A 26,266-nucleotide genomic window follows, 5' to 3' on the forward strand; every position below is an offset into this window, starting at 1 on the left:
TGCCCGGCCCTGCCCCCCCCGCCGGGCCCGTTCGCTGCCTCAGGAGGCGGCGGGGCGGGGCGCGCGCGGCCGCTGTGGGCGGGAGCGGGGCGGTGTCACGAGGCGCGGAGGGGACGGTGATTGGCTGAGCGGCGGCGGGGGGCGGGGCCGCGGCGGGGCTGCCTCTGTCAGGGAGCGGAGGCGCTGAGCAGGAGGCCTGAGGGGCCGCGGCGGGCCGGGCGGAACCGAGCCGAGCCGAGCCGAGCCGAGCCGAGCCGAGCCGAACCCAGGCCAGGCGAGCGGTAGGTGCGGCTGCTCAGAGAGCGCGGAGCGGGGCAGCGCTGGTTGCTGCCTCGGGGGAGGGATCCGGGGAGCGCGGGGCGGTGTTGGGTCGGGGAAGCGTGGGGAGCGCCTGTCCGGTAGGGCCTGGCGGATCCCGCTGCCGGCCGGCGCGCAGGAGGCTGCGGGTGAGGGAGGGAACAGCCTGATCCTGCCCCTGCCCCCGGGACGGTGCTGAGGAGGGGTCACGGAGCTCCCTGCTCGCTGCCCACCCCCGGGCCGGTGCCCACGGCGGGAAAGGTCCCGGGAGCAGCGCGGAGCTTGGAGCGGAACCGAGCTGCTGAGGGGCTGGGCTGCAGCCGCTCCTCCGGCACCGCCGCGGGGCCCCGGGCCGCTCTCTCCAAAGCTCCTCTGCCGGACGCTCTCCCCGCAGCCCCCGCTCCCCGCCCGCCCGGGGCAGGAGGTGAAGCCGGGGCCGTGTTCCAGAGTTCCAGAGCCCTCCCCGGCCCTGGGGATGCAGGAGGCGGCCCAGCCCCGTTAACCCAACCTCACACCCAGCCCTGAGGTGGTTCGGCTCCCGGTGCTCCCCATCGCACCTCGCTGTAGCTCTTTAACGCTGCTTTTTTTTTTTTTTTTTTTCTTTTCTGGCAAAAGGTTAAAATGCTTCTTTGCTGATTAATAAGTTGCTGCTGTGGTTGATCTCGGATGCTTCCTGTCTGCTTCAATCGGTTACGTTAGAAACGTGTTCGGTGCTTTGCACATGTAAGAAGCAGCAATCTGAAACCAGCATCCCTAAACAGCCTCTAAACTTCTTTTTCAACGGGCTTTCTGAACTCTTTTATGAGTAATAACTTGGGCCTGCTTTGCTGTGACATTAGTGATAAGAACAATTCAAGCAGACTTTGAAATATCTGTCTGTAGTGTGCTGCTTTATTGCATTTTAGTGAAGTTAAAATCTGTTATTGGCACAGCCAGTAGATTCCTTGGGAATGAGTCATTTGCTATTAACTATTACATTTTAACTGCTATAAGAGAGTGAATCTTTGCATAACACGCTGTGAAGAAACAAACATTTAACAACCAGAAAACCTAAAGGATCTGGGGACCTGATCCAACATCGTTGGAGTTAATGAACTTTGCCATTGTCCTGAATCTTGTTTTAGTTTTAAACATGAGAAGGTGAAGCTGAGCTTCTGTTGTGGCAGTGATGTGGTGCTTAAATATTGCTCTGACTGCTGAGGGGAAAGGCAAATGTGACCATGCTGCCTGTTTAACTTTCCTCTTGCAACTTCTGAAGTTTGCTGGCAAGTGTCAGTCAGATCTGGTGGCGAAGACAGAAGGATAGAGGTCTGGGAGACAGAAAAATCTCCAGTGTGCAAAAAGAGCTGGCTCAGAGTGAAGAGATGTGAGTTAGGAAGGGGTCTGGAGATGCTGAGGGACATCCAGAGGGAGGCCAAAGAGGGCTGGACATGTGGGACTTGTGTCTGGGCTTGGCTGGTGACAGTTCAGGGTCATCAGGGCCTGAAGGATCCTGACCTCAGAGGGTGTAAAAGGCAATTCTCTGCTGCAGCTGATGTAGGAGTTTGCCCAGGGTGGGCAGTTAGGAACTGCTCCAGTCAGTTTGTATTTCTATTTTATCACAGAAAATCACCACAACTGACTTCACAGGACCAGCCATAAATGAAGATTTTGTAGAAGTGTTTCTACCTGGAGTAAATTTAACTAAACTTCTTGGGTTTTTTTCCCTAGCATTTCAGCCTTACTGCTTTCTACTGGCCTGCCATAGCACTTTATAAATGTGAGTGAAAATTTCAAGCTTCAAAGCAACCTATAGCCAAAACTGGGGAAAACTGAGCCCTGCTTGCTTGGGCAGATTTGAGTTCAATGTGTGTTGGTGGCTCTTGTTGGAAGTTGTATTAGTAGTTAGTTAGATGCTTGTTGTATTATGTTGTCATAGTTTAGGAAATGGCTTCACTCTGCTGCTGGGTCTGAGAAACCAGGATGTCTTTAAGCAGCCCTGGTGTGAGGACAGCTCAGGCTGGAGAACAAAACCCTGTCAGGCTGAAGTTTGTTGTGGTACAGCTGGGCTGGTTTGCAAAGCAGGCTGGAAAAATGAGCAACTTCTTTGAATGAATGGGGCTGTGGTGTTGTTTATAAACTCTGGGCAAGTGGTGTTATTCATATCTTGGTTCAACAAGATGAAAAGAATTGTGAAGGGGTGAGTTGTACTTGAGGAAATGAAGATAGGTGTGTTTAGATACTTTTAGAAAGTTAGATAGTGGGATAGTTCAACCCAGCAAGTGTTCTCACACAGCCTTTGTAACCAACCTATTGCTATATACCCACCTCTGGCAGGGATGAAACCAGGAGAAGCTCTTTATCCTGATGTTTACAGTAAGCAGCACCAAGGGCTGAAACAGGAGTTTGAAGTATTTACTATCAAACCACTTTAAAGAATATGTTTACATACTTATTATCATTTGTGACACAACTTCTGAACATAAGGTGGGGAGTGAAATCCTTCGAGCAGGCAGTTCCAGGGGGTTAGGCTGGAGGCTGAGCTTTACCTGGTGCTCCCTGCAGCACCAGAGCAGGATGGAACCAGCAGGCTTGGCCAGGAGCCCTGGGCAGGATGAGGCTGCTTAAAGGAGAGGAGGTGAAGGCTGTGAGCACCCTGGAATAGCAACTGGTGATCTGACTCACCAGTATTTTAATCAGTCAGGCATTCTATTTATTTTTAATTTGGAGCTCTCAGATACTCAAGGAAAGTCTATTTTCCCCTCTTAAACATGATCATTTAAGGTGGCATCAGGTGTTTCAGGTAGGGGTAGCTGACTGCTGCAGGGTTTGGTCTGTGGGTTTTTCTGTTTTGTTTTGTTTTTTGTGAGTCTCTTCTGACACAAACTGAAACTTCTCCCTTGCTGTCAGCACTGAGCTGGTTTAAATCACCCCCCAGGCCCATGCTACAATAATAATGCCTCCAACTGACACGGCCCAGAACAGAACTGTCTGAATTTCAGTTCCATCTGAAAGGAGGGCAGGGAAGGAAGCCCAGCACTGGTGTCCAGGTGGAGAAAGGCAAGGGTGAGGAGGGAAGAGGTGCCTGGGCTTTGGAAGGGTTGTGCATCCATCTCAGCTCCTTGGGCCCCCATCACACCATCAGTGTGATTCATTTTTTTAACAAATGTCTTTTATTTTAATTTTTTTTCCCCTTTGGTGTAGCGTGTGCTTCTTGATAAGGTTTGAAGTCTTTGTATGATGATCTTGTAGCTAACACTCTGGACAGGTTATTTTGGCTGCAGACTTGGCGCTCTCTCAAATATCTCCTGGCACTTGTTGGGACTGGAAGCTCCCTGGAAGATGTATATTCTCCTCTTCCCTCTTCTAGTGATGCATAAATTCCTGGCTCTTCCCAGCTGTTGCTTTGTTGTAGTGGTCAGCAAAGCAACATTGCTGAAGTGCTCCTTGTGTTGTTTTAATAAACCAGTAGCAGCTGCAAGAGAAGGCTCCCCGAGGCTGCTGCGTTGTTCATAAAACTCTTCTCAATAAGGAAGTGGGAAACCTCACTGAGACAACATGATTATTTAATTTTTTTTTTTCAAACTCAATGTCAATGTGAAACTGCTGCTGAACATTTGCAGTCAGACTGGGAGAAGAAATCTGCGTATTCTCAAGCTGATTTATGAAGTCTTACATATATTTTAAAGCTCTTTCCCAAGACTTTTTTCACCAAATCCATGGGCTACACCACTGAAATTCTCCCAAAATCCATTAGCCAGGGAGATTTCACCCAGGCAGACCAAGCAGGATCCATGTTATGGTGCACTGCAGTGTTTTGGTGCTAGAGAGGTGTTTGTTTGACTTTTTTTCCAGCTGAATCTCTCATCCTATATACACAGGAACTTCAGAAAACACAGAAATGTTCTTTTAAGGTCCCTGCTCCAAATAACTTCCAGTTGAGCTGGAAGAGCTGTGGAGGGTGAGCAGGGACTTGTTTAGAGAAGGGTGGAGGTTTTAAAGGAGCAGAAAGCACATGGTTGCCTCTTATATTAATAATGTTTGAGTGTCTCCTTAACTGTGACTCCCTGGGAGTCTGGCATGACCTTTCCCAGCCTGTGAGTTTTTCAGGAGCACAGACATTGCTTGAGGAAGGAGCCGGGGCTGCCATGGCACCAGTGCCTGGGGCACAACTGGTACTGGGTTTGGCTTTCAGGCTGTAAAAACCCACTTTCTTTTTTACAGCAGTGAGATCTAACGTGACTTAACCCGAGGTGAGTGTGAAATCTCAGTGAAGATGAGGAGCAAGGCTTCAGCACTGCCCTTGTGGGCTGCGGGACAAACAGCCCCTCATTTCCTGCCCTCCCCTTTCCTCCTGGGCAATGCTGGCCCCATGGACATCTCTCCAGGAGGGAGAAAGTCAGGGGTATCAAAAGCAAGAAACACAGTTGAATCTGAGTGAGTTGGCTGAGGGAAAGGAGGTTTTGAAAACCAAAGTTTGGGGGGTGACACAGCCCCCTCCCAGCTCCATACCTCGTGTGGCACCCACGGAAGTGCTGTCTGTACAGGAAGCTCTGCTCATCCTGGGGGGCTGGCAGCTAAATCAGCACCTGAAACCCCAGCTCCTGGGTCTCACTGGAGTAAATCCTCTTCTTAGTGGTCTTGCTGTGGAAGCCCAGGTACCCATTTGCTGCTCCCAAGGCTCCTTTGATGTGGAGCTTCCCTGAGAAGGGATGAGCACAGGGTGAGTGCCTACATCCAAATTAATGGGGATTATTAATGGGAATTAATTTATGAATTCTTTGGGCCTCTCTGCCACCCCTTCCAACTGCTCAGAGATGAGTCTGGCCTATTGAGTCCTGAGTAGGTAGCTTCAGGAGAAGTTAAGCTTCAGAAACTGTACAAGTTCTGATCAGTTTTGGGTCTGTGGTTGTTGTTTGGTTTTTTTTTTTTCCTAATCACAACTTCTGCCAACTCTGTTCTGTTGTATGCACCGTGAAATAAGAATAGAAAACCCAGCTATTAAGGACCTGAAAAATCATGCTCCAACAGTTAAAGGGGCTGGGCTTGTGGCTTTGTAGGCCTGAGTCACACATGAAGCTGTCTGAGCACTGCCAGTTGCTCTCTCACAGGACCTTGCTTACAAAAACTGCCTCTTACTAATTTTTTTTTTTTTTTCAGTGGGCAAGTGAGGTATGTGCTTTGTTGACTTTAATCTCGGTAATGTTTCCTTGTTATTCTTTTCCATTGCAGAGGGTGACAAGGATTTGCAGTTTTGCTTCTCCACTCCCTCTGTCAGCTGAGGAGTGGGGGGCTTGGGGGCAATGGGGATGGGTTTGCACTGCAGACCTTGAAGGGCCTTGAAGGTGAGTTGAGGGCAAGGAGAGACAGAGTTAATGTAAATCAGGAGAGAGTGAGTATAAAAATAGCTCTGAACTTGTCGGTTTGGTCACTGGTGGCTTGGGTTAGTCATCTGGCAGGCTCTTTCTGCTGCTCCCAGGGATTATTTTACAGCCCTGAGATTTGACATAATTTCTGTAGAGGAGCAGGAGCGGGATGGGCTCAATGAGCAGGATCCTGTCATCAGCACTTCTTTTGCACAGCAGCTGTTCTCTGGGTAGCTGCTCAATGTGGTCATTGTTGACTTTCCTTGTGTACCTGCCAGGTTGTTAGGTGACTCATTTACACATCACCCCAAGGTTCCTGCACTTGGCTCCCTTCCCCTTTCCTTGCTGGCCCTTCAAGCACCCACTTTTGTAGTTTTCCTGTGAATCCAGGAATCTGTAAATGTCCTGCTGGCCCAGGGAGCTGCTCAGAAGGGAGGGGTAGGAAGGAAAGTTAAAAAGGAAAAGAAATCCCTGGTGCAGGTTTAAACTGGTGAGTGTCAAAGATGTGCTCTGCAGGAGCTCTGAGGTCTTGGTTTTGCTGATCTCTGTTCAAATGCCCTTTCTTTGTGTCTTCCGTGGGGTTTGTGGCATTTAATACTTGGATGTATTTCTGAATTTCATGGGTTGCTCAATGATGGAAATGTTCATTTTAAGATTTTGCACTGAGCTGTGCGAGGATTGGCACAAGGAGGTTAAGGAGCAATAGAGCATACTCTGGTTTAGAAGAAAACAACTGTTTCAACTTTTCTGGGCTCCAAGGTGAGGGGATCAGGGGCTAAACCCATTATGTCCTGTGGGTTTGTGTTCAAGTTGCTTGTAGGGAACTCCCAACTCCCCGTTCCTGACTTCCAGCCCACAATATATCTCTGTGCTGTCCCATTCCTGTGCTTCCATGCTTCTGTGTGCTTCTCCCTACCCAGCCCTGGCTCCCTTCCACCTTCCTCTGTGCTGCCAATTGGCCAAGGTTTGGCATGTGCTGGGACTTGTTTGGAGCTCCATTCCCACTGACTGGTCAGCCAGCAGCCCAGGCTGATGAGAGGATCAGCTTTTCCAACACCAGCTTCCATGAATCCCATCCTCTGTAGGAGCTCTGCCTTTGCTGGGCTTGGCCAAGGAGTTCAGGAGTTACTGGGGATCCAGGAGAAGGAAGGGAGCAAGGGAGGAGTTATTCCTGGGCAGGCTGATTGCCCAGCCTTCGTTCATTGGAAAGAAAAATGAGAAGTGGATCTGAAGGTGACTGACTACAAAGAAGAAAGTAATTAGCAGGATTTTATGGCCATTTTATGTGGTGTGGGAGCACAATGTAATTTCTCCTAGGTGCACTCTAGGAGAAAGTCTTTTTTTTTTTTTTTTTTTTTTTTTTTTTTTTTTTTTTTTGTTTTTTGTTCCCTCTTCTTTATGGTTTCACTGTTTGTATTTAAGCTAAGGAAATATGCCAAGAAATAAATTTCCTTTTGAAACTTGTGTGGTCTCATATTTTTAGTCCTGAGAATAATGCTGATTATTGTGGTACCAGTTGGGGCTGGAGAGCTGACAGTCTTGGCTTCTTTTTTCAGCTCCATGCTCAGAGGTTGGGTAGGACCTTGATTTGGTTTAAATTATTTAGAAATTTGATGCTTTCAGCAACCACCTAATCTCACAGGCAGAAGCAGCTTCAAGTTCAGGAGAAATAAGTGTTTTGCTTTGTTGATTGTTTTTGTTTTCTTTCATTCTAACTCAGTGACTCTCTGAACCTGTGAAATGGCAGTGATGGGAATTACCTGCCCAGGAGCTCCTGAGCCAACTGCCAAGCACAAGGAGCTCACAGCTACAAAGGGGCTGAATGAGACAGTGAGTGAAAAGCAGAGCAGTGTTTGCAAAGTAGAAGATTCAAAGAAGGTCATCTTTCACAGTCAGTGGAAAATCCTGAATGATGTAATCACCAAAGGAACAGCAAAAGAAGAAACAGAAGGAGGCTGTGCATCAATTTCTATTATTGCCCAAGCAGAATGTAAGTAGCAAGGCAGTCTGCTCTTCATTGAGAAAAAGGAATGTGTAATGCAGGGTGAGATTTCACTCACTTTGCACTCCTGGAGAGCTGAGCTGAAATCTATTTGTAATCCCAGTGGGGTGGAGTTGGTGACACATCCCAGTCTCTATTTAGGAAGCTCATGAAAACTTTTAATAATGTGGCAGCATCCACTGAATAAAACATAAATCACAGAACAGCAAGTGGCCATGGCACCTACCTGCTCTCACTATAAATCTGTGTCCTTCTGGGTCAGCTATTCCTGGCTGACTTCTGAAAGGTGTTTAAAGAGAGGGGAGGGAGGGAAAGCTGTCAGGTAAGAAAGAGCTGGAAGATGAGGAGCTGGCAGTGCTGGGAAGAAATCTGATGGTAGGGGAGGAGGGACAGAGTGTGGGTGCTGTGGCACCACTGTGATGGTTTGTCTGCATCTCTCTTTGCTTTAGCAAGTTGGTAGAGTTGTTTCTTAATCTGATTGTCACCAGGAGGGGCTTGGTCTGCTGTGGAAGACATGTGATGATCCTGTTTTCTCTCACACAGGTGAAAACAGCCAGGAGTTCAGCCCCACTTTATCAGAGAGATCTTTTATTGCTCACAGTAAGCGTTACAGGTGAGAGACCCCACGGGCACCCAGCTCCACTCCTGTCTGTGCTGTGTTCCACATCACCCTGCTCTGGGTGCTTATAGTGTTTTTATCCCAAAGCATTTCTGTTGGGATTAGTGTTCCTGTCTGAGGCTTGGGAAGAGTGTGCCTTTCCCCTGACATCTTCCTCAAAACCTTTTTGCATTAGGAGAAAATAGAAGTTTAAACTACAAACCACTGGAAGCCCCTTGCATTGCCTCATGGTCAGTGCCTGCTGAGTGACTGCCTCCTGCAGGCTTCTGCTTCTGGGGTGTCAAATTTGTGTTGAAATGCCTTGAGTGATTTTTTTTTTTTTTTTTTTCTTTTTGAGGTTCATGGGATTGAAGTAGAAGGCTTCAAGAGAAAATTTTCAGTCTTTTTTAACTGAGCTGTCTTGATGCCTTTGAAACCTTGTTCCATCATCCTCCTTGAAAAACTGTGGGAAACTTTAGGCTGCTGCTAAAAGTCGTGCTGAGAAAAAGGAACTGCTTCATTTCTGGGGAGAATAAACAAAAGGGGATGAGAGCAGAACCTTTGGTCAATGACAGCAGCAGCAGCAGAACCTGAGGTGTGAAGAGAACCTGGAAGTAGTAAGGGAAGAGTAAAGGTTGTGATAGAAAAACCTGCCTAGGAGTGGCTTCTCTGAAGCCATCTGGGCATGAGCCACTTTGTTTCATGAAGAATAAGTGCTCCATTGGAGCACATGCTGGAGCTTTATTAAGCAGCTGAAGTGGGGGATTGGGATGTGGAGTTAGGGTGCTGCCTGTTCTCTGGCAGCTTTCAGACACCTCCCAAGCCTTGTGAGACAGCTGGTTGGACATCACCCACTGGCTTTAGGACGTTGTCCCATGAACCAGCTGCAGAAATGGGGAGTGAACCACTTCTTAAGAGGGTTTATGTGGAACACACACCAGCTATACATTCAGGTTCATTATATTCAGTCAGTGTGGTAGTGCTGTCACTTAGAACTTTACTTTTGGGATATTTTAGCACTCAATGCTGCACTGAAACAGCAGGGAAAGATGGAGAGAGCAATGCTGGCTGGGAACTGCATCCCTGGTCAGTAAAGACAGATGATCCACTGCATGGATCCACAGAAAAAATCTGATTACTTCATCTGAAGATCAAATATCCTGTTTTCTCTTGCAACTTGATAAAAATAAATGTAACTGCCATGACTGGTGTTGAATAACTGCAGGCAAAAGTTCCTCTGGAGAGTTGTTCTCTGCCCCCCAGCTGGTGTGCTGACCAGTGCTGCTCTGTAGGTCTCTGTTCCTAGAAATCAGAGGGGAATATTGAGCTTTACATGCCAGAAGGTTTTGGCTTTTTGAAGTTACTTTAGTTGAGTGCACTTAGCCATCCCTTTCCTTTGGTACAAGGCCCATTTTTCTTTCAAGTAGAGTAGACATTTACATGATGAACACTTCCATTAATTTTCACATTTTTAAAAAACAGATTGCATTTATACATAATCTGTGTTCACAATAAATCACAGACACGAACTGTCTGAAAGCAGCCAGCCTGGAAAGCATCCAGTGCTTTTCCCTCTCCCTTGCTGTCCCACCTTGCTGTTTCTTATAAAATTCACAAATCCTGGAGGTCTTAATGCTCTGTGTCCCCCTCACCCCCATATTTAGTTCTTACAATGCCAAACATCCCCCTCTGCCTTGAGACTGAAGTTATAAAAGCTGAAGGCAGTTACAGATCAGGAGGTTCTGTGCTCAGTGTTCTTCAGATCTCTGGGGGCAGAAGTGCTGATTCTCTTTCCTGTCCTGTGGGAGGTAGTTGGTAACTGGGGGGGTGCTTTCCCCCCCAGATCTCAGAGATTTGCTGCATTTTGGTTTCCAGCAGTCGGGCAGACAGCCTCGATCAGATCCCAAACAATGTGGCCCATGCCAGGGAGGGGAAGATGGCAGGGACCCCCTGGAGAGGGAGGCGGCGTGGGAAGACCAAAAAGAAACGTCACAAGAAGAGATCCAAGCTGAAAATCCAAACAGTGGCTGCTGGCAAACGAGGCCCCAGGACTCCAGAACAAGAGAGCTGCACTCCAATTCCTGTCCAGGTGAGAATCCTTAAAGCTCCTTTTGTATTGCTGGGACCCCTGTGAGCTCCACACAATCCTTGGTTGAATTTCAGGTGTCTGTATGGAGGTTCCTGCTCAGCTGTTTTGTTTGGTTGTGTTTTTTAGGAGGATGAATCCCACCAAAACACTCTTTACAGAAATGATTTTTGGGTTTCAGAACTTAACAAGAACTTGGTTTGTGATCTGCTGCCTTTTGAGAAAGCTGAGAAAGTTCTGTCCTTGGGCAAAGTCCCTTCAGCACGGAGCCAGCACAAACCAGACCTGCACAAGCTGATCAGCCCCATTCAGTGCCTGAATCATGTCTGGAAACGGCACCACCAGAGAGAGAGTGTTCCACAGCCTGAAACTCCCCATCCTTTTCCCTACAGCATATTACCCCCTCATTTCCCACATCTGGACAGTCCCCTCCATGCCATGAAACATAAAGCCCTGGAGACATACTGCCATGGAGATCTCAGCTGCCAAGACAGTGAGCATCATTTCTCTGGCCTGAACTTAAAATACAGTTATCCCAAATGTGTCAACCAGTCCATGAAAAGCAGTTCTGACAAGGTTTCTGTGGAAGAATATCTGGTAGATGCCTTGAAGGGGAGTGTGAGTCTTGGTGAACCACAGAACTTAGCCAGCCTTGCCAAGACTTGGAGAGGAGGTGGTGTGGACCAGAAGGAACATTTCCAGGAAGCAGCTGACAATGAAGGCGTGCTCCTGAACGAGGTGATCTGCCCTGCACACTGCTTCTGGGGAAGGCAGAGGGGTCCTGGGCTTCAGGAGGGAGATGAGCTGCATCCACGTGTGCTGACTTCTGTGACAAGACCATTGTCTGTATGGCTCTTGATATGGTTGAGGACCATCAGTTCAAGATGCACTTCTAGTTTTTTGAGGGATATAAAACCCTGTTTTGGATGGGTGGCTCTAATTTATCCTCTCATTCACAAAATATTCATGTTTGTCTGTGAGAAGTGTTTCTGTGCTCAGTCAGTCCTCAAACATGTCTCCTCTCTTTGTCTGTGAGAGAACCCTGTCCATTCAGGTGAATATTTTGTTGGCTGTAGAAGACCTGGACTGTGACACAGACAGAAACCAGGGCCAAATAGATTGTGAGGGTGCAGAATTATGTCTGCTGCCTCTGATGGAAAGCAAGCAGCCCACCCACTGTCCCCTGCCAAAAGCTGGGCTTGGGCATAGCAAATGCATGGAAAGGCAGGATGCAGCTCTGAGCTGAGTTCTCTCTTGCCACCTTGAACTCCTCTTTGAGGACTCTCCTCTGAAATCAGTGGAGCTCAGGGTATAATTCTCCTGCCTGAATAGGTTTCCACTGAGACTTAAGGCACCATCTCAGTCTACTGACTAGAAAAAAGGTTTAACTCATGCATAGAAGTCTGCATTTATTGTTGAATTGTTTTGGGTGGAAAAGACCTTTAGGATCACCCAGTTCAGCTGTTAACTCAGCACTGCCCAGGCCACCCCTGCCCCATGTCCCTCATCCCCACATCCCCAGGCTCTGAAACCCCTCCAGGGATGATGGGGACTCCAGCCCTGCCCTGGGCAGCCTGGGCCAGGCCCTGACAACCCTTTCCAGGGAGAAATTGTCCCTAATATCCAATTCAAACTTGAGGCCATTTTCTCCTGCTCACGTGGGTCTTGTTTTGTTTGTAGGATTTGGCTTTGTTGTCGTGTCCTACATGTGAGGGGAATACTTTGGAGCTCCAGAGCTCTCCAAATGTCAGTGCCCTTTCTTTACAACACTGAGGTGCCCTCATTGATACCAAACAGGAACAGGGGGGTTCCTCCTGTGCCTTGGCATCTCAAGCCCATAACAGAAGTCATTTTGTTCAGGGATTTTCAGAGAGGTGTGGTGGTACCTGTCCCTCTGCTTTTCCCTGAAAATGCTACTTTCTGTCTGTGCAGCTCCACAGTTCAGTTCCTCTTTCCTTCCTTTATCTTGTTTTCTGATTCTCACTTCCAGAAGCTAAAGCCAGTGGATTATGAGTACCGAGAAGAGGTTCATTGGACCAAGTGCCACGGGTCTTTGGGCATTGGCTCTTTTGGAGAAGTGTACAAAATAGAGGACAAGCAGACAGGATTCCAGTGTGCTGCCAAAAAGGTAATTCTGTGTGGGGAAGGGAGAGTTCCTGACACAAGGAGGAAAAGGGAGAGAAAGTCTTCCAGGTACCATGGACTGTGGGTACCTCATGGAATTGCTGCTGTGGTTGTGTCCAAGGGAAGTCTGCAAGGTGATGGCATGGAGAGAAGCAGGGAGAGAACCTGTGAGCACAGGGGTCATGCTTAGCAGGCAGAAAAAGGTTCCTCTGGCCCTCCAAAGGAAGCCCCCTGGGCTTGGTGCTGAGACAGCCCCAGAGGGCAGGGATTGCAGAAGGATTGGAAGTGTGTTCCTAGTGACTGGGAAGGGGAAGGAGCTGTGGGGGTTATCTGCTCATCCAACTGCTCTTGCCTGGGGTGAGCAGTGGCATGGCAGGAGTTTCTCTGCTGAAAAAGGAATGAAGTAGAAAAAAACCCAGGCAGTCAGCAGGCACTTAAACTGGAGAGAGCTTTCACCTGCCCAGTGAGGGTCTTGTGCAACACTGGCACATTGCAAGGAAGTGACTCTGTTACACACAGGACAAGTGTTTTTCCAGAAGTTGGCATAATAATCTTTTGTACCCCAAGATGTGCCATTCTCATGTGATGCTTGAAGTGTGTGGCACATAACTTCATTATTGATTTGTAGGCAGCCATGGGGGGGCTCAGAGGTGAGGGCAGATAATGCAGCTACATGATGAGAGTGGGGACTGTTTTGTTTGAACTTAACACTTGAGGAGTTTCATCCCCCTGTGTGTTTCTTACAGCACTCCAAGAGAAAAGTTCAGCAAGTGTGTGAGAAGGATTTGTCTCAAGTACAAAAATATTACATGAAAAAAAAAATTGGAACTTGCATTTTTCAATGTAAAATGTTTCATTTCTCTTGTTTACATTGGTCTCAGCTTCATTTATACCCTTCTGAAAGGCCTAAGTGGCAAGACTAAACCAACTTGTCCAGTTTTTTAACCAGCTCACTTGTCAGCTGTGTAGAAGCAAACAGATTTGAAAGATGTAGAGAATGATTTCCTGTTCTGCACCCTCACATTTTAGATGTGGTTTTGTAGCATCACAACCAGTTTGGTTTCTGAGAGGATGTAACTACTTAGATTTATGACCCATTTTGCTAATACACAGCCTGAGGAAGCTGTTGGTAGTGGGGTGTATTTTCAGGAAGGAGGAGTGGTAGTGCTGGAAAGAGAGACATGAGAGCAGGAGAAGCTGAAGTCTTTCAAATAATCCATTTTTGTTTTTCTAACTACTGGAGGATTTCAAAGGATACTTCTGTAGTTTGGAAATGCATCTGCTCAGACCAAACTCTGAAACCACTGAGTTGCTATGTGGAAGTTGAACACTTAGCTAGGATGTATTTCATTTTACATCTGTCTGGGATTACTGCTGGCTGCCCATGGTGAGGTTGGGCTACCTGACCTTTCACCATAGGTGGTGCTGGAGGCACCTGCTCTCCAAATTCTTGAGACTAAAGCAAAGTAGCTATAGCTGGATTGCTGATGGTGAAGAAACATGATACATCCTTTTCCCACCAGAATCTTAATGACTCATGGTTTCCTTCTGGTCTCTAGCAAATTCTTGTTTTATTTTCTTTGGCTGAACTTAGTGAAAAGAGTTATTCTTTAAGGATTTTTTTCTGTGCAGGCTGATGGTGTTCATCACTGCTTGTGGCCCTTTTTATGTTCCCTCCTGGTTTGAGGGAGTTCTATTTTTGCCAAGTACTGCACCATCCTGAGATGTTTCTTTCCTCTTTCAAAAAGCAGAATGTGTGAATTCTCAGTTTATCTTTTTAACTGAGACAGAAACACCTCCCTCGTGAAGGTTACCAGTACTCAGAAGCTGCAGGTATTGCAACCTGACATCTCTTTTGACAAATCTTAACTTGACTCAGACCCTGAGGATTTAGGGACTCCCATCTGCTTGCTCAGAGTCTGTCTGAGGGTCCCCACATGTTGTGCCCTCTGATTCCTGGTTGTCCTTGTGCCTCTGCTGTTGGAGACACTGACCCAAGCATCAGGAAGGGTCAGTTCTGTCAGGATCCATCACAGAATTTGCTCAGTACTTCTGTGTTTCTCTAGGTACAGGTTGAACACTTCCGTGCAGAGGAGCTGACGACGTGTGCTGCAGTCACAAGTCCTAAAGTTGTCCCCTTGTATGGAGCTGTGAAGGAAGGACCTTGGGTCACCATCTTCATGAAGCTGATGGAGGGTGAGAAGAGAAGCCAGGAGGGAATCACCACTGTAACTGAGTGCAGTGGGTGCTGATCTCCTCCTACCCTCATTTTAAATTGTTAATTCTTTGGGGTACCCAGAGTGCTCCTGCTGTTATTCTGAGTGGGTTGAGATGTGTAAGCCCTGCTGCTGTGTCTGTCACAGTGTTCTTTCCTGGGGCAAATAATTTCCAGTCCTGCCTCACTCCAGTTCAAGATCTCTTGAACAGCAGCTGCAGATTCTCACTAAACACACAGCAGCTGCTGCTGGTTTTTTGCTTTCATGTTTATTTGCATGGCACCACGTAAAACACGTTGTACTGGGACATGAGGTGCAGGATCAGCAAATCCAGGTGATTCCAGTCCCTGATGCTCATTTTTCCAGTCAGGACCATGGAAAAGGCATCATGAGAAGAATTAAGGAGCACATAGAAGTGTCCAATATGATCACTGAGGAGTTGTTTTGATACAAAGCAACACCTTTCAACTCGTACTAAGCAAAAGGCTTTGTGAAGAAGGCCATTTCTGTGGGCAGTAAGAACTCTGGGAATAAAAGGAACAGACTCATGGGTGGAAGATAAGAGCTGTCAGACCTGGCAGTTCATTTCTTCATCAGAAACAACGAGAACGTTGCTGATGCTGGGAAGAATTTCAAGATAAGCTAACTTGGTCTCTCTGGATTCCTTTCTAGGTGGCTCACTAGGTCAGCTAATTAAACAGAGTGGCTGCCTGCCAGAGGACAGAGCTCTCAGTTATTTGGGGCAGGCATTAGAGGGCTTGGAGTATCTTCACTCTCAAAACATTCTCCATGGAGATGTGAAAGGTAGGATGGTGCTTACGGTACCTTTCTCTTTGCTCTTTCTTACAAGAGACAAACTGCATGGAGATTAAATTACTGAGTGACAAATTTTCTAGATTTTTCAGCTCTACAATTGAGATGAGAGCTTGGTTGGGTTCTAAGCAGCTGGGGAAGTTGTGTTTGTCACCTCTTTTTGTCCTGTGGATCTGGCAGTGTTTGCCCAGGCTGCCCCACCACTGGGTAGAGGAATCTCCAGAGCAGATAATTGGTGGCTTATAAGCAGAGATAATTTTAGTTGGGTGCTTCCTTAAGCCAGTGGCACTCCACAGGAGTAACAGACCTTGGTTTGGGCTCAAAAAAGCCATCGTTCTCAGTTTTGACTTCTTTTTCCATCTCAGTGAGCACAGTACAAAGGAGTCTGACTAACCAAAGCCTTCTCCTTGCCAGCGGAAAACGTTCTCCTGTCTGATGATGGAAGCAGAGCTCTCCTCTGTGACTTTGGGCACTCTGCTCACCTTCACCCAGATGGCCTGGGAAAGTGCTTGGTCACAGGTAAGGATTTTCTGCTGCATTCCTAAAGAATTGCCCTACTGACTAATTCTCTCTTTTTTAAACGTTCACATGTGGCTGATTTGCAAGCAACTGTTTTCCACACTGAACGTTGCTCATGGTGTCTCATGTGTTGGTTTACTGTGATGTGTCCCCCTGGCAGCTAAAAAGGACAAATGGACTGCAGGTTGGATGGGAGCCCTTCTCTCCCAGTCTAGGTGGCTGTTGTAATTTTTTTGTTAGCACACAGTATTCAGTGTTTTGTTCACATTGAAACTTAAAAGTCTGACTCTGACTTGTCATGTAACTTCACTGAACACCTGGGGAAGAATCCTGTCCTCCACCACAGCAAAATTTCTACTGACTTCTGGGCCATTAAACTTCACAGCTCTTCTTAATGCAGCTGTTGAAAGAGTAATAGAATAATTTGGGTTGGAAGGGCCCCCCAGAAGTCCCCCAGTCCCAGCCCTGCAGTATCAGGGACACCCTCACCCAGATCAGGCTGCTCAGAGCCTCCTCAAGCCTCACCTTGAACATCTCCAGGGATGAGGCCCCAACCCCCTCCCTGGGCAGCCTGTTCTCTGTTTTCTAATGCCAAGCTCAGCAATGGACCTTCATGTTTTGCCTTCCAAATTTGCTTGGAAGGGGGGTTTAATACCTGTTCTGTGTCTGAATAGCAGTCTCACACCTTAGATGTAGTCCTTGAACAGCTTATAAGAGCACAGGATTGGCTTGAGGTGACTCTTTCTCACCCTAAGTGAGAAGACCAGGAGGCTGCCTTAGGCTTCCCAGTGGTTTCATTGGAACAGCTCTCTGGGTTATGTGCAATGAGTTTCCATTGGAATGGTTTTAGGGAACTACGTGCCTGGCACAGAGACCCACATGGCTCCAGAGGTGGTGATGGGGAAGCACTGTGACTCCAAGGTGGATGTCTGGAGCAGCTGCTGCATGATGCTGCACATGCTGAATGGCTGCCACCCTTGGACCCAGTATTACAACCACCCTCTCTGTCTGAAGGTGAGTGACCCCAGTTAATCTCCAGGGAAAGCTTTGGAAGGCTGTGCAGCCTCACTACACCTGGCTAGAGAGCAGTCATGAGAGCCAGCTGGGATGATGCCAGCCTTCCCCTTGTGTCTTACACCTCTTGGACTGCTGGGTGTTACACATTCTGATTCTTTCCTGTCCTGCTTGGGTGTGACTTCTTAGCCGTTCATCTGCAATAAAATTACCACTCAGGTCTCTCATTTAATGCTGTAATTTCAGTTGGAAATGCTCTGAGGGTGGGAAGAAGCTTTCTGAAGTCAAATGAAGCCTCTCTGGTCTGACCTCTTTCACTTCCTGTTTGTTACACAGATAGCTAAAGAGCCACCTCCTCTGAGGGAAATTCCACCTTCCTGCAACCCTCTCACTGTGGAGATTATTAAAATGGGTCTGGAGAAAGAACCTGTTCAGAGAGCATCTGCAGCTGAACTGAAAACCAAGACCAGTGTTGCACTTGAAGAAGGTACCTTTGTCCTGAGAGCTCCTTCCCTGCAGAGCCAGCAGGGCAGTTGCTGTTTCTGTCAGAGTGGGGAGGAAGCCTCAGGATGTTTTACAGCCTGTACATTGTTTGCCCTGCTGGATATCTTGGGGCTGATTGCTTTTTCCCTGCAGCTGGGTGTTTCTCCCCCCTGTAAATTCATAAATTGAAGTTTCCTCTCTGCTGTCACCTGCTCACTTTTCCCTCTCCCCCTGACTGGACACTGTTGGGTTTAGCCAGGTGTGTGCTGAGCAGGACTGGAAGCAGAGGTTTATTGCATCTGTAACTCATGCTTGTGGCCAGTCTTGCCTCTAAGACATTTTTATTTCAACTTAGTCGTGCTGAAAGGTTCTGAATACACTTTGTAGGGGTGATCTGGTTTGTTTGTTTTTTGGTTTGTTTTTCTTTTTTATTAAGCTGGGCATTTTGCAGGAAGATACAGTTCAGAGTTATTGTGAAGGGAAAATTTCACACTTTTTTTTTTAAATTTGATAATGTTTGGGTTTTTTGTTGTTGTTTTTACAGTGGGAGGTGTGACAAGCCCCTGGAAAGGTGAATACAGAGAGCCTAGACATTTATCCCTGAGCAAAGAAAACAATCCACAGACATCCCTGTCCCCCACAGTCAGCCCAGTTGCTGAGACTGGTTCTGACCCAAAATTGTCAGTTAAAGTTTCTTGTGCAAGCCCAGCCCTGCCCCCAGCATCTCTGGAGCAAATAGAGCAGGAGGAGGAAACCCCTTGGAATGTGTGCAAGGAGATACCTGGGACCTGGGATCCTCCACCTCTCTCCTCCTCTCCTCTCCCTCTGAAGAGCTGCAGCCCCGTGGAGAGAGCAGCGACCATCCCAGAGCAAGAGCTTCAGCAGCTGGAGATAGGTGAGCAGTGATCAAAATACAGCTGCTTGCTGGTGGCCTCCTGGCAGTTGGTGCTGGGGTTTGGGGTTGGATCTCATCTTGCTGATAGTTCCTCTCTCGTTACACAAATTGCTCAGCCTTCCTTGAAATTACCAAAATGAGTCGTTCTTAACCAATTAGAGATGCCCCAAAGGCAGGATTTCCTTCCACCCTCTGTAAACAGTGGAGCAAACTTTTGTGAGAGGTGCAGGAACTTCTGAAGAAACTTTAATAATTGATCATTTGGCTGTATTTTTAGGCATGAAGTCTTTTTATAATTATCTTTGTAAAGCAATAAAAGACATATAAAAGCTTAGGCAGTTTAAATGGGATTATGATGAGTGCTGTTAGAACACTGTTAGTTCCAAACTTGTGTTCATGTGCATCAGATGAACACCAAATAATTCCAACTTTTTTTTATTTTCAAGCATAATTCTCTTAATAAAGGGTCAAGACTGTTGGATGGGAGATGTCAAACAAAGCAGTGTAGTTACAGTCAGCCTGCAACTGTTTTGTTCTGGGCACTGGAAAAGCTGTAGGTGCCAACCATCAAATTTGCCTGCCAGCAGCAATCCAGAATTTGCAAACCAGCAGTAAGTTCAGGGTGGGATTCAGTGAAGCAGCAGTGCAGTGCCATTGCCCCAGGACAGCTCCCCCTTTCCTTGGCTCTTTTCTCCCAAATTTTGTGCTCTTTGTAACCCAACTGAAAACTGCAGCCTAGGAAAAAAGTATCTTGAAATGGAACTGTTGACATGGAACTGAGGAAACTGAGGAGTGGCATTTTAGGGCTTGCTGAGGGCCAACTTTCTTCTGAAATGGCTTTGGATCTTCAGCAGCCTCCTGAGGTCTGGGTGCCATCAGTGCAAGTTACTGGCTGCATAAATTTGACCTTTCCCTGGGTGTGATGTGGATGGGTTGAGAGTGAAGACTGATTTGTGACATAAGAGGCAAGAACTGGGAGATTCTGGGTGCTGGTCCTGGCTCTGGCATTTGCATTGCACAACCCAGCTGTCCTTCCTGGCTCAGGTTCCCTCTTTTCACCTCTCTTCAGCAGAGGAGGTGTCATCTGTACTGCAGACACTGATACCAACACTCATTAGATAATGCTGAAGAAGCTTTGGGAATTAATTGCAGGAACTCTGATTAGACATGGGAGGCATGAGAGGAGCCACTGGAAATACCTTCTTTCTCTTTGCTTTGCTTGCAGAACTGTTTCTGAACAGCCTTTCACAGCCTTACTCACTGGAAGAGCAGGAACAAATGCTCTCATGTCTCAGCATCGACAGCCCCTTCGTGTCAGATGCCAGTGAGAAGGTACCCATGGACCTGTGCCACTGGGGCAGGGCCACCACCTCAGGGGGCTGGAAGCTGTGACCAGATGGGGACATCTGGGGTTTCTCATGTTTGTTGCTGCTTCCTGACCCCCAGTTTGCTGGGCAGTTACAAATCTGGGCAGGGGTATTGTGGTGCAGCATGGATCCCTTCCCTCTGGTTGCTCTCCTGTGCTCTGGACTCACAAGGAGGCATCAAGTGTGGGGAGGTGGGAAATCCCAGGGGCCTGGTACCCCCTTTATGCAGAAGAAAGGAACTGAAGGGGCAATGACAGCAGAGGAGCTGTCAGACTGAAGGGCTGCCCAGGGTCCTTGTCCTGGCAGTGGCCACTGCAGGGATGTTTAGGGAGAGAATGATAGAATCCCAAAATGTCAAGTTGGAAGGGAACTGGGGGATCATCTGCTCCAGCCCTTCTAAGGACCAGAAGGACAGGGAAGAACAGAGACCCAGAGTCTTGGATAATAATTCCCAGCCTATGGATCTGATTTCCATGAACTTCTTCTAACCCATTCATACTAATCACTCACCTAGTTCAAATAATTTTATTTGCTTTATCTCTGGTGTTCATAAGGAAGGAAATAGGAGTGAGAAACACTGAAAAACCCTTATGGAAGCAGGGAAGGACATGAGCCCTTCAGTCATTGTTTTCAAAGACACAGAGTCCAAGATTGTGTAGCCTGCCATCTACAGGAGTCATTCCTGGCTGTGGACATCTTGGTTTCCTATTTCTATTCCTCTTCTCAGCCCTCTAATGCTTTTTGAGGAGGATTGAGCAGAGTTCTGTACAGCAGCTCAGCTGCTGACACACCTTGCTGTCCAGTGTGAGATGGGGGCTCTGATTTGGGGTTTTTTTCCCCCTAATATCTAATCCTAACATTTAATTTGACTTCTGACCAGTACTTAACCTCTCTGCTGATGTTGCCAGGTTGACCTTCTCTCAGTCTAAGATAGTGGAGGTTTTTCCATGCAGAGCAGTAGTGTAGAGTCTGTAGTTGTTCATGGGTGATACTTGTCACTTACTGACATCAGAATTTTATCTGCTGCTTTATTCTCTGTCACTTAATATGATAAAACCTCCTTTTCTCGTCCAACTTTTCAGCTGATTATTGATTTGATTATTAACAATATCTTATTATGTCTGCAAACTGTTGCAGTGCTGTTCAGCCCCTTTTCCAGCTGTCAGGTTAAAGTTGGGTAACTCAAACCCCAGCCTGAGGTCCCTCTGGATTTCTGCCATTTTCTTCCTGAGGTTGATTTAATGTTTATCTCATGCCAGCTCATTTTCTTTAGGAACCTTTTACAGACTTGTATTTATTTCTGCAGAACTCCATGAAGGCTTCTCACAGCTTGAGGGACACCATGAGCTCTGGGATTCATTCCTGGAACAGCCAGGGGGATGGACAGAGCTTCAGCTGGAACAACCTGCTGAGCCGCAGTCGGCACACGGACACTCCCAGCTACTTCAATGGTGAGCCTGAGGTCCTGGAGTCTGGAGAAGGGCAGGAATCCCTTCCTCAGTATCTGGAGAGCCTGGGATAAGGGATCTTTGAGTCCCTGTGACCCTGTGTGTCAGCACAGCCCCTCCTCAGTGCCCGTGGGTAGTCAGGAGGCCGTGTCTGCCCCAGACATCCATGGGTGGGAGGCACTCAAAGTCTGCAGGGTGTGGGCAAAGGCAGAGAAGTTCCTGCAGACAGTTTGGTGTGTGCAGGAATATGTGCTTTATGACCATAAATGTCTACAAAGTAATTTTGAGGACATGTTGTGCAAATCAATACATCTCTTCAGCTGCTTTCCTGCTAAATCCAGCTCTGCTCTGTGACTCATCCTTGTCTGCATCCCTGCTCAGTGGAAGGCCTACAGAAATAGGATAGAGAGGAGTTCTGATGTATGCATCGTGTCCATTGCTTGGTCTGTGTTGGACTCTGAGCTCTCTGTGCCTCTGGAAGAAGTTAATGACTTCTCTTGTGTGTTTCAGGAGTGAAAATCCAGATCCAGTTGCTAAGTGGAGAAAATTTGCACATCAGGGATTTCCACAGGACAAAGGTGGGAGACATTGCCACTGGGATAAGCAGCCAGGTGAGACACAAAGCTGGGGATAAGGGATGGAAGTTTTTCTGGGAAGTGGGTTCTTCCATAATGCAGCCTCATGTCTTAAAACCAGTGACCCAGAACTGCTCAAGGATCCTAAGGACATATTTACTAATGCAGCTTCAGTGCTGCTGCTCCATGTGTGCTGCCAGATGTTTCCTTAATTACAAACCATTGCTAATTGTCACAAGGTCTGTATAGATCTCCATCTTAGGAAGGACCTGTGCTGCAGCCTAACAGCCCTTCTTCTCAGCTCTAGAGATAAATATCTTTCCTCTCTTCCTAAGGAACAGATATTTACAATGACTTTTTTCATCAAGAGCAGTGATCCCAGCTAAGGGAAGGGGCTGTGTCTGGCTCTGGTGCTTCTAACTCATCAGGTTGGAGGAGATACTGGCAGACTCCAGCAGTCCTCTCTGTGGGCCTCTTTGGCAGGCCCTGAAAGAAACCCCTGAGTGTCTGTGGGACTGTGACTCATCCAAGTGTAAAATGTGGTGATCAGCTCTGCACAAAGAGGTTGTACAAGTCCGGAAAATGTTTTGGTGGCTTTGGTTTGCTTTGACTTCATTCTCTTGGGCATCACAAAGCAAACTATCACTAGCCTGCAGAGGAACTCAGAGTGCCCAAACACAGGCAGTTCAGGAAGTACCAAGCAGTGGTCAAAACCTTGGGTGAGGCAGTTTGGCAGCCAGGTGAATGCTGCTTGGTTTCTGCCATCCTTTCTTAGGAGAAAAAGTTAGGTTGTTCCTGCCAAGCACAAGCCTCCTGGAGCTTGTCTTGAACTGGGGAGCTATTTGCTGGGTTTGATAGAGGGATGCTGTGTTCTGGAAGAGGCTGGAAGGGCCACTCAGGTCTGTCTGTTCTGCTTCACAGATCCCAGTCCCTGCTTTCAGCCTGGTTACCAAGGAAGGGCAACCAGTCCACTATGACATGGAGGTGCCTGACTCAGGAATTGAGCTGCAGTGCACCCTGGCCCCCGACTGCAGCGTCAGCTGGACCTGGAGAGTCAATCATGGGCAGCTGGAGAACAGGCCATGAAGCTCTTCCTATTTTGGAGGTTTTTACCTTGTTGAAAGAAGGAATTGCAAAAGCTTCCAACCAGCCCTGCCATGGAGCACCAAGGGGAGCTGCTGGTGTTTTGTGCTGCAGTAGGATAGGGGTTCAGCAGCTCGCTGCTCCCAGGCCTCACTTCTGTTGTCTGTTCTGATCCAGTTCCAAGACATGTCCTGAGCTTAGATGTTCCCCAGAACAGTGGGAATTACTTGTTTTGGGTGTGAGTGTTAGGTTGAGCTTGAGGATGGCGGGTGGAAATTCCTGCTTTTCAGAGGAATCCAGTTGTGCTTTGCAGGATGAGCCTCCTCATGGAGCAGCAGCTTTGGGCTCGCCCAGAGGAGGGGGTTTGGGATCCTCAGTGCAGCTGTGGTGGTTTGTGCTGAGGGGAGCTGGCTGACTTCCTCCTAACTGGAGGGAAAAATGAACATTTCTCTTGGCTTTGGGTAGCATCATCTCTACCTCAAGCCTTTTGCATGGGGAAAATCAACAGCAGTAACGAGCTGGGTTCTTGGTTTCACCTCCCACCCTTCCCCGCAGACGCTTCCTTCTTGAATCAGAAAAAAACTTTGTTCCCAGCAAGAGCTTTGCTTGCAGCTCTCATCTTCAGGTCTCCTCCCCAGCTTCAGAGCTGGTGCTGTCTCTCTGGTGTGGCTGCCAGTGTGGGGCAGGAGGGGGGTGGGTAGTCCTTGGTGGGCAGGGGGAAGGTGCTGTGTTCCTCCTCCTGTTTCCATCACCGCCTTGGGACTGCTCAGGGATTGTCCCCTCCAAGCAGCTCCCTGCAGGGGGAAGGGATGGCAGCTCAGCCAAGGTCTGAATTTTGCTGCAGTGTCTCTAGAAGTCTGGCTCCTGGCTGTCAGTGCAGCCCCTCAGCCCTTCCACTGGTGATCAGTGCCCCAGTTCTGTGCCTGGCACCAGCCTTCCTGCTGCTCCCCTTGTGTCACCAGGTGTGAAAGGAGTGGGATGAGCTGCTGGGCCCAGAGTGCCTTAAGCTTTGACTTTTTAATTTTATTTTTTCACAGATTTGTGGATTGTTTGGCATACACTGAAAGTGTGTGGGTCACACTGGGATGGGGAGATGTTGCTCACCCTTCTGTAACCCAAAAACCAGAAGGAGGTGTAAGCTATGGGTGAGCTGCTTCAGGGCTGCTCCAAGGCCCTGCATCACCATACTCATGGTGTGCTGTGGCTCTTCCACTGGATCTCCAGTGGCCTCTGGGCAGGGGCCATCTGCATCCTGCAGGAACAGCTCCCAGAAAGCAAGGAGGGTCCTGCCAGATGGATCCGTGCTGGTTCTGGGGGACACAATGGCACAGGAACCTTGGCAGTTTTCTTAAATGAAATTCACTTAGAAAATAGCTGGGAAAAGTTAAACTGTAGGCCTCCCTTTTGGAGGACCAGTTGATTCCCATTGGTCTCCCAGAACATGGGCTGGTGTTGACACCCTAGGCAGTGAGATCCTGAATCAGAAAACTGAAGTTCTGATGCAATAAAAAAAGTGGAAGTCCACGAAACAATGAAACCTGTCACCACTATGGGTATAGGTTTGTATAAAACCTATAAAAATTTCTTCTAGCACTTTTTGTTCTAAAGCACTTAATACATTGTCCAAAATAGACACAGCTGAAATGCCACACAGGAGTCTTCTTAGCAAACAGTTAACACATTGCTCACAACTCTTCCAGGAAGAGTGGGGCCAAGGGGTAGGTTGGCTCAATTTTTGTTATTTTCAGATGCCATAAACTACTAAGAATTGTGAGCTCTGGGGCAGGGGCATCAAAATGCCTTCCCAGGAGCTCCCAAGCACACGTTCAGCTCAGCAGGAACTCTCCCCATGCCTGGCATCCTTCCTGGGCTTCCTCTGAGGAGGGGGCGGGGGGGAGGAGAAAAACCTGTTGGTTGTTTCTAGGAAGAGTCTGGTGGTGCTGTGTCTGTGCCACGTCCCTGCTGGTGCTGGGTCAGTACCAGAACCTATGCAGAGCTCCTGGTGCAGGCTCTGGGCAGGGGGCAGCAGCCTCTGTGCAGCCCTGCTGAGCTTTACCCTTCAGCTATAGCATTAATGTGACCCTTGGGCCACCTGCAGCCAGCCCAGGATGTCCCTGCTGGGGGGATGGAGATGGGCACCTTCTGTACCACCAGCATTAGCCACTGTCTCTCTCCTCCTCGTTTGGTCCAACACCTTCAGCCCTATTTTGCTGCCACCCCAAGTGAGGCTGCAGGTTTCCACCCAAGGAATCTTTTCCGTGTCAGTGGGCTGGGGGCCAGCAGTCCCTGTTTGGGCTGGTACCACAAACCACTGCTTTCTCAGTGTCCTGAAATGTGGTTCTTCTCTCAGGAGTATCCCCAGGGGGTTCATGGGTTTGCTACCTACTATCTTGGGATTTCCTTGACTCTCTCCTGCTGCCAGGACAGTTTCCTCTTAATCTGACTGCTCAGTTTTGCTGTGACAAGCCTAAAAGGTCCAGACTGGCTGTGCAATAGTGGCAGAAGAGAAAGTCAGGAAAGCTTTTTGTTATCCACATTAAAATTAGGCTGAGACTGTGTAATAAGACAAGGAGTCTTGAGGACAGAACCCCAGTTCAGGGTAGGGAGGACAAATAGCAGGAGGAGGGATAAACACAGATGGCTCCTGTCATGTAGCTCCTTCTGAAAGTCTGGAAAAGTCACTGCTGGCAAAGCAGGATGGAGCTGATCATTTGGGGAGGACTGTCCTGGCGTGGGTGAAAGCAGTGAACTGGCAAGCTGGTGTTGAATGAATGACACTTTATAAAACTGTGATGTCTTGAAATTAACATTTTTTTGACCTGCATTTTCACAGGGAAAAAAAATAAATCTGAGGGAAAAAAAAAGATTCTTCATTCTCATTGTGAGTGATTTGATCCATTGTCCCAGGAACAGGAGGTGCTGGGCATGGCAGCCTGGCCTGGTTACACTGCTCTGTGTGACTGAGTCTTGGGGGATGGATTTCTGTGGGGGAAGGTGCAGCAGCACCTGGGATAGATCTGAGCTGTTGGTATCTCTCTCTTTTCAGGTAGATTGTCCCTTTGCCTCCTCCTGTCCCATTGCAGGCAGGGGGTTTGCTGTACAGGACCTGGGTACGTGCAGCTGGCTGGGGTCTGGTGGCCTTCTCCTTGGGGATTCTTGCACAGTGAGAAGTGGCACTGCCCCTTGGAACACTCCTGGCTTTTCCCTTCTCTGGCACTGCCCCTTGGAACACTTTCCTGGCTTTTCCCCTCCTCTGCCACTCAGTCCTCATGTTTTCACCTAGAGGACCACCCCAGCTTCCAGTCCTGGGAGGAGGTGCAGGGCTGAACAGAGCCCTGAAGTTACCCTGCCCCAGCTGCAGCCATGGTGAGGGATTCATCAGGCACCTGGAGATGCTCAGG

The 26,266-nt window shown here is 48.1% G+C and overlaps 1 protein-coding gene across 2 annotated transcripts; it reads left to right on the top strand.

Moving 5' to 3' along the window:
• Positions 1 to 149: 149 nt before the first annotated feature.
• Positions 150 to 25,095, top strand: MAP3K14 (mitogen-activated protein kinase kinase kinase 14). Of its 2 annotated transcripts, none has more exons than XM_030465882.1 (16): positions 150 to 281; positions 7,363 to 7,632; positions 8,188 to 8,257; positions 10,118 to 10,331; positions 10,458 to 11,066; positions 12,319 to 12,456; positions 14,519 to 14,648; positions 15,341 to 15,472; positions 15,896 to 16,000; positions 16,851 to 17,014; positions 17,351 to 17,501; positions 18,042 to 18,392; positions 19,618 to 19,724; positions 21,066 to 21,210; positions 21,718 to 21,818; positions 22,704 to 25,095. In XM_030465882.1, the coding sequence occupies exons 2-16, from the start codon at positions 7,383 to 7,385 to the stop codon at positions 22,866 to 22,868; spliced, it is 2,832 nt and encodes a 943-aa protein (XP_030321742.1). In that variant the 5' UTR covers positions 150 to 281; positions 7,363 to 7,382; the 3' UTR covers positions 22,869 to 25,095. The 2 variants fall into 2 exon arrangements, with proteins under 2 accessions (XP_030321742.1, XP_030321743.1); XM_030465883.1 differs by having other exon boundaries at positions 202 to 281; positions 10,121 to 10,331.
• The last annotated feature ends 1,171 nt before the right edge of the window (positions 25,096 to 26,266 follow it).

Source organism: Calypte anna, chromosome 27, assembly GCF_003957555.1.
Source record: "Calypte anna isolate BGI_N300 chromosome 27, bCalAnn1_v1.p, whole genome shotgun sequence".
Classification (NCBI taxonomy): Eukaryota; Metazoa; Chordata; class Aves; order Apodiformes; family Trochilidae; genus Calypte; species Calypte anna.

Coding starts and splice junctions, on each gene's coding strand:
- MAP3K14 (XM_030465882.1), top strand. CDS start 7,383: ATGGCAGTGATGGGAATTACCTGCCCAGGAGCTCCTGAGCCAACTGCC. Junction 7,633..8,187: donor TATTATTGCCCAAGCAGAAT/GTAAGTAGCAAG, acceptor TCTCTCACACAG/GTGAAAACAGCCAGGAGTTC. Junction 14,649..15,340: donor CTTCATGAAGCTGATGGAGG/GTGAGAAGAGAA, acceptor ATTCCTTTCTAG/GTGGCTCACTAGGTCAGCTA.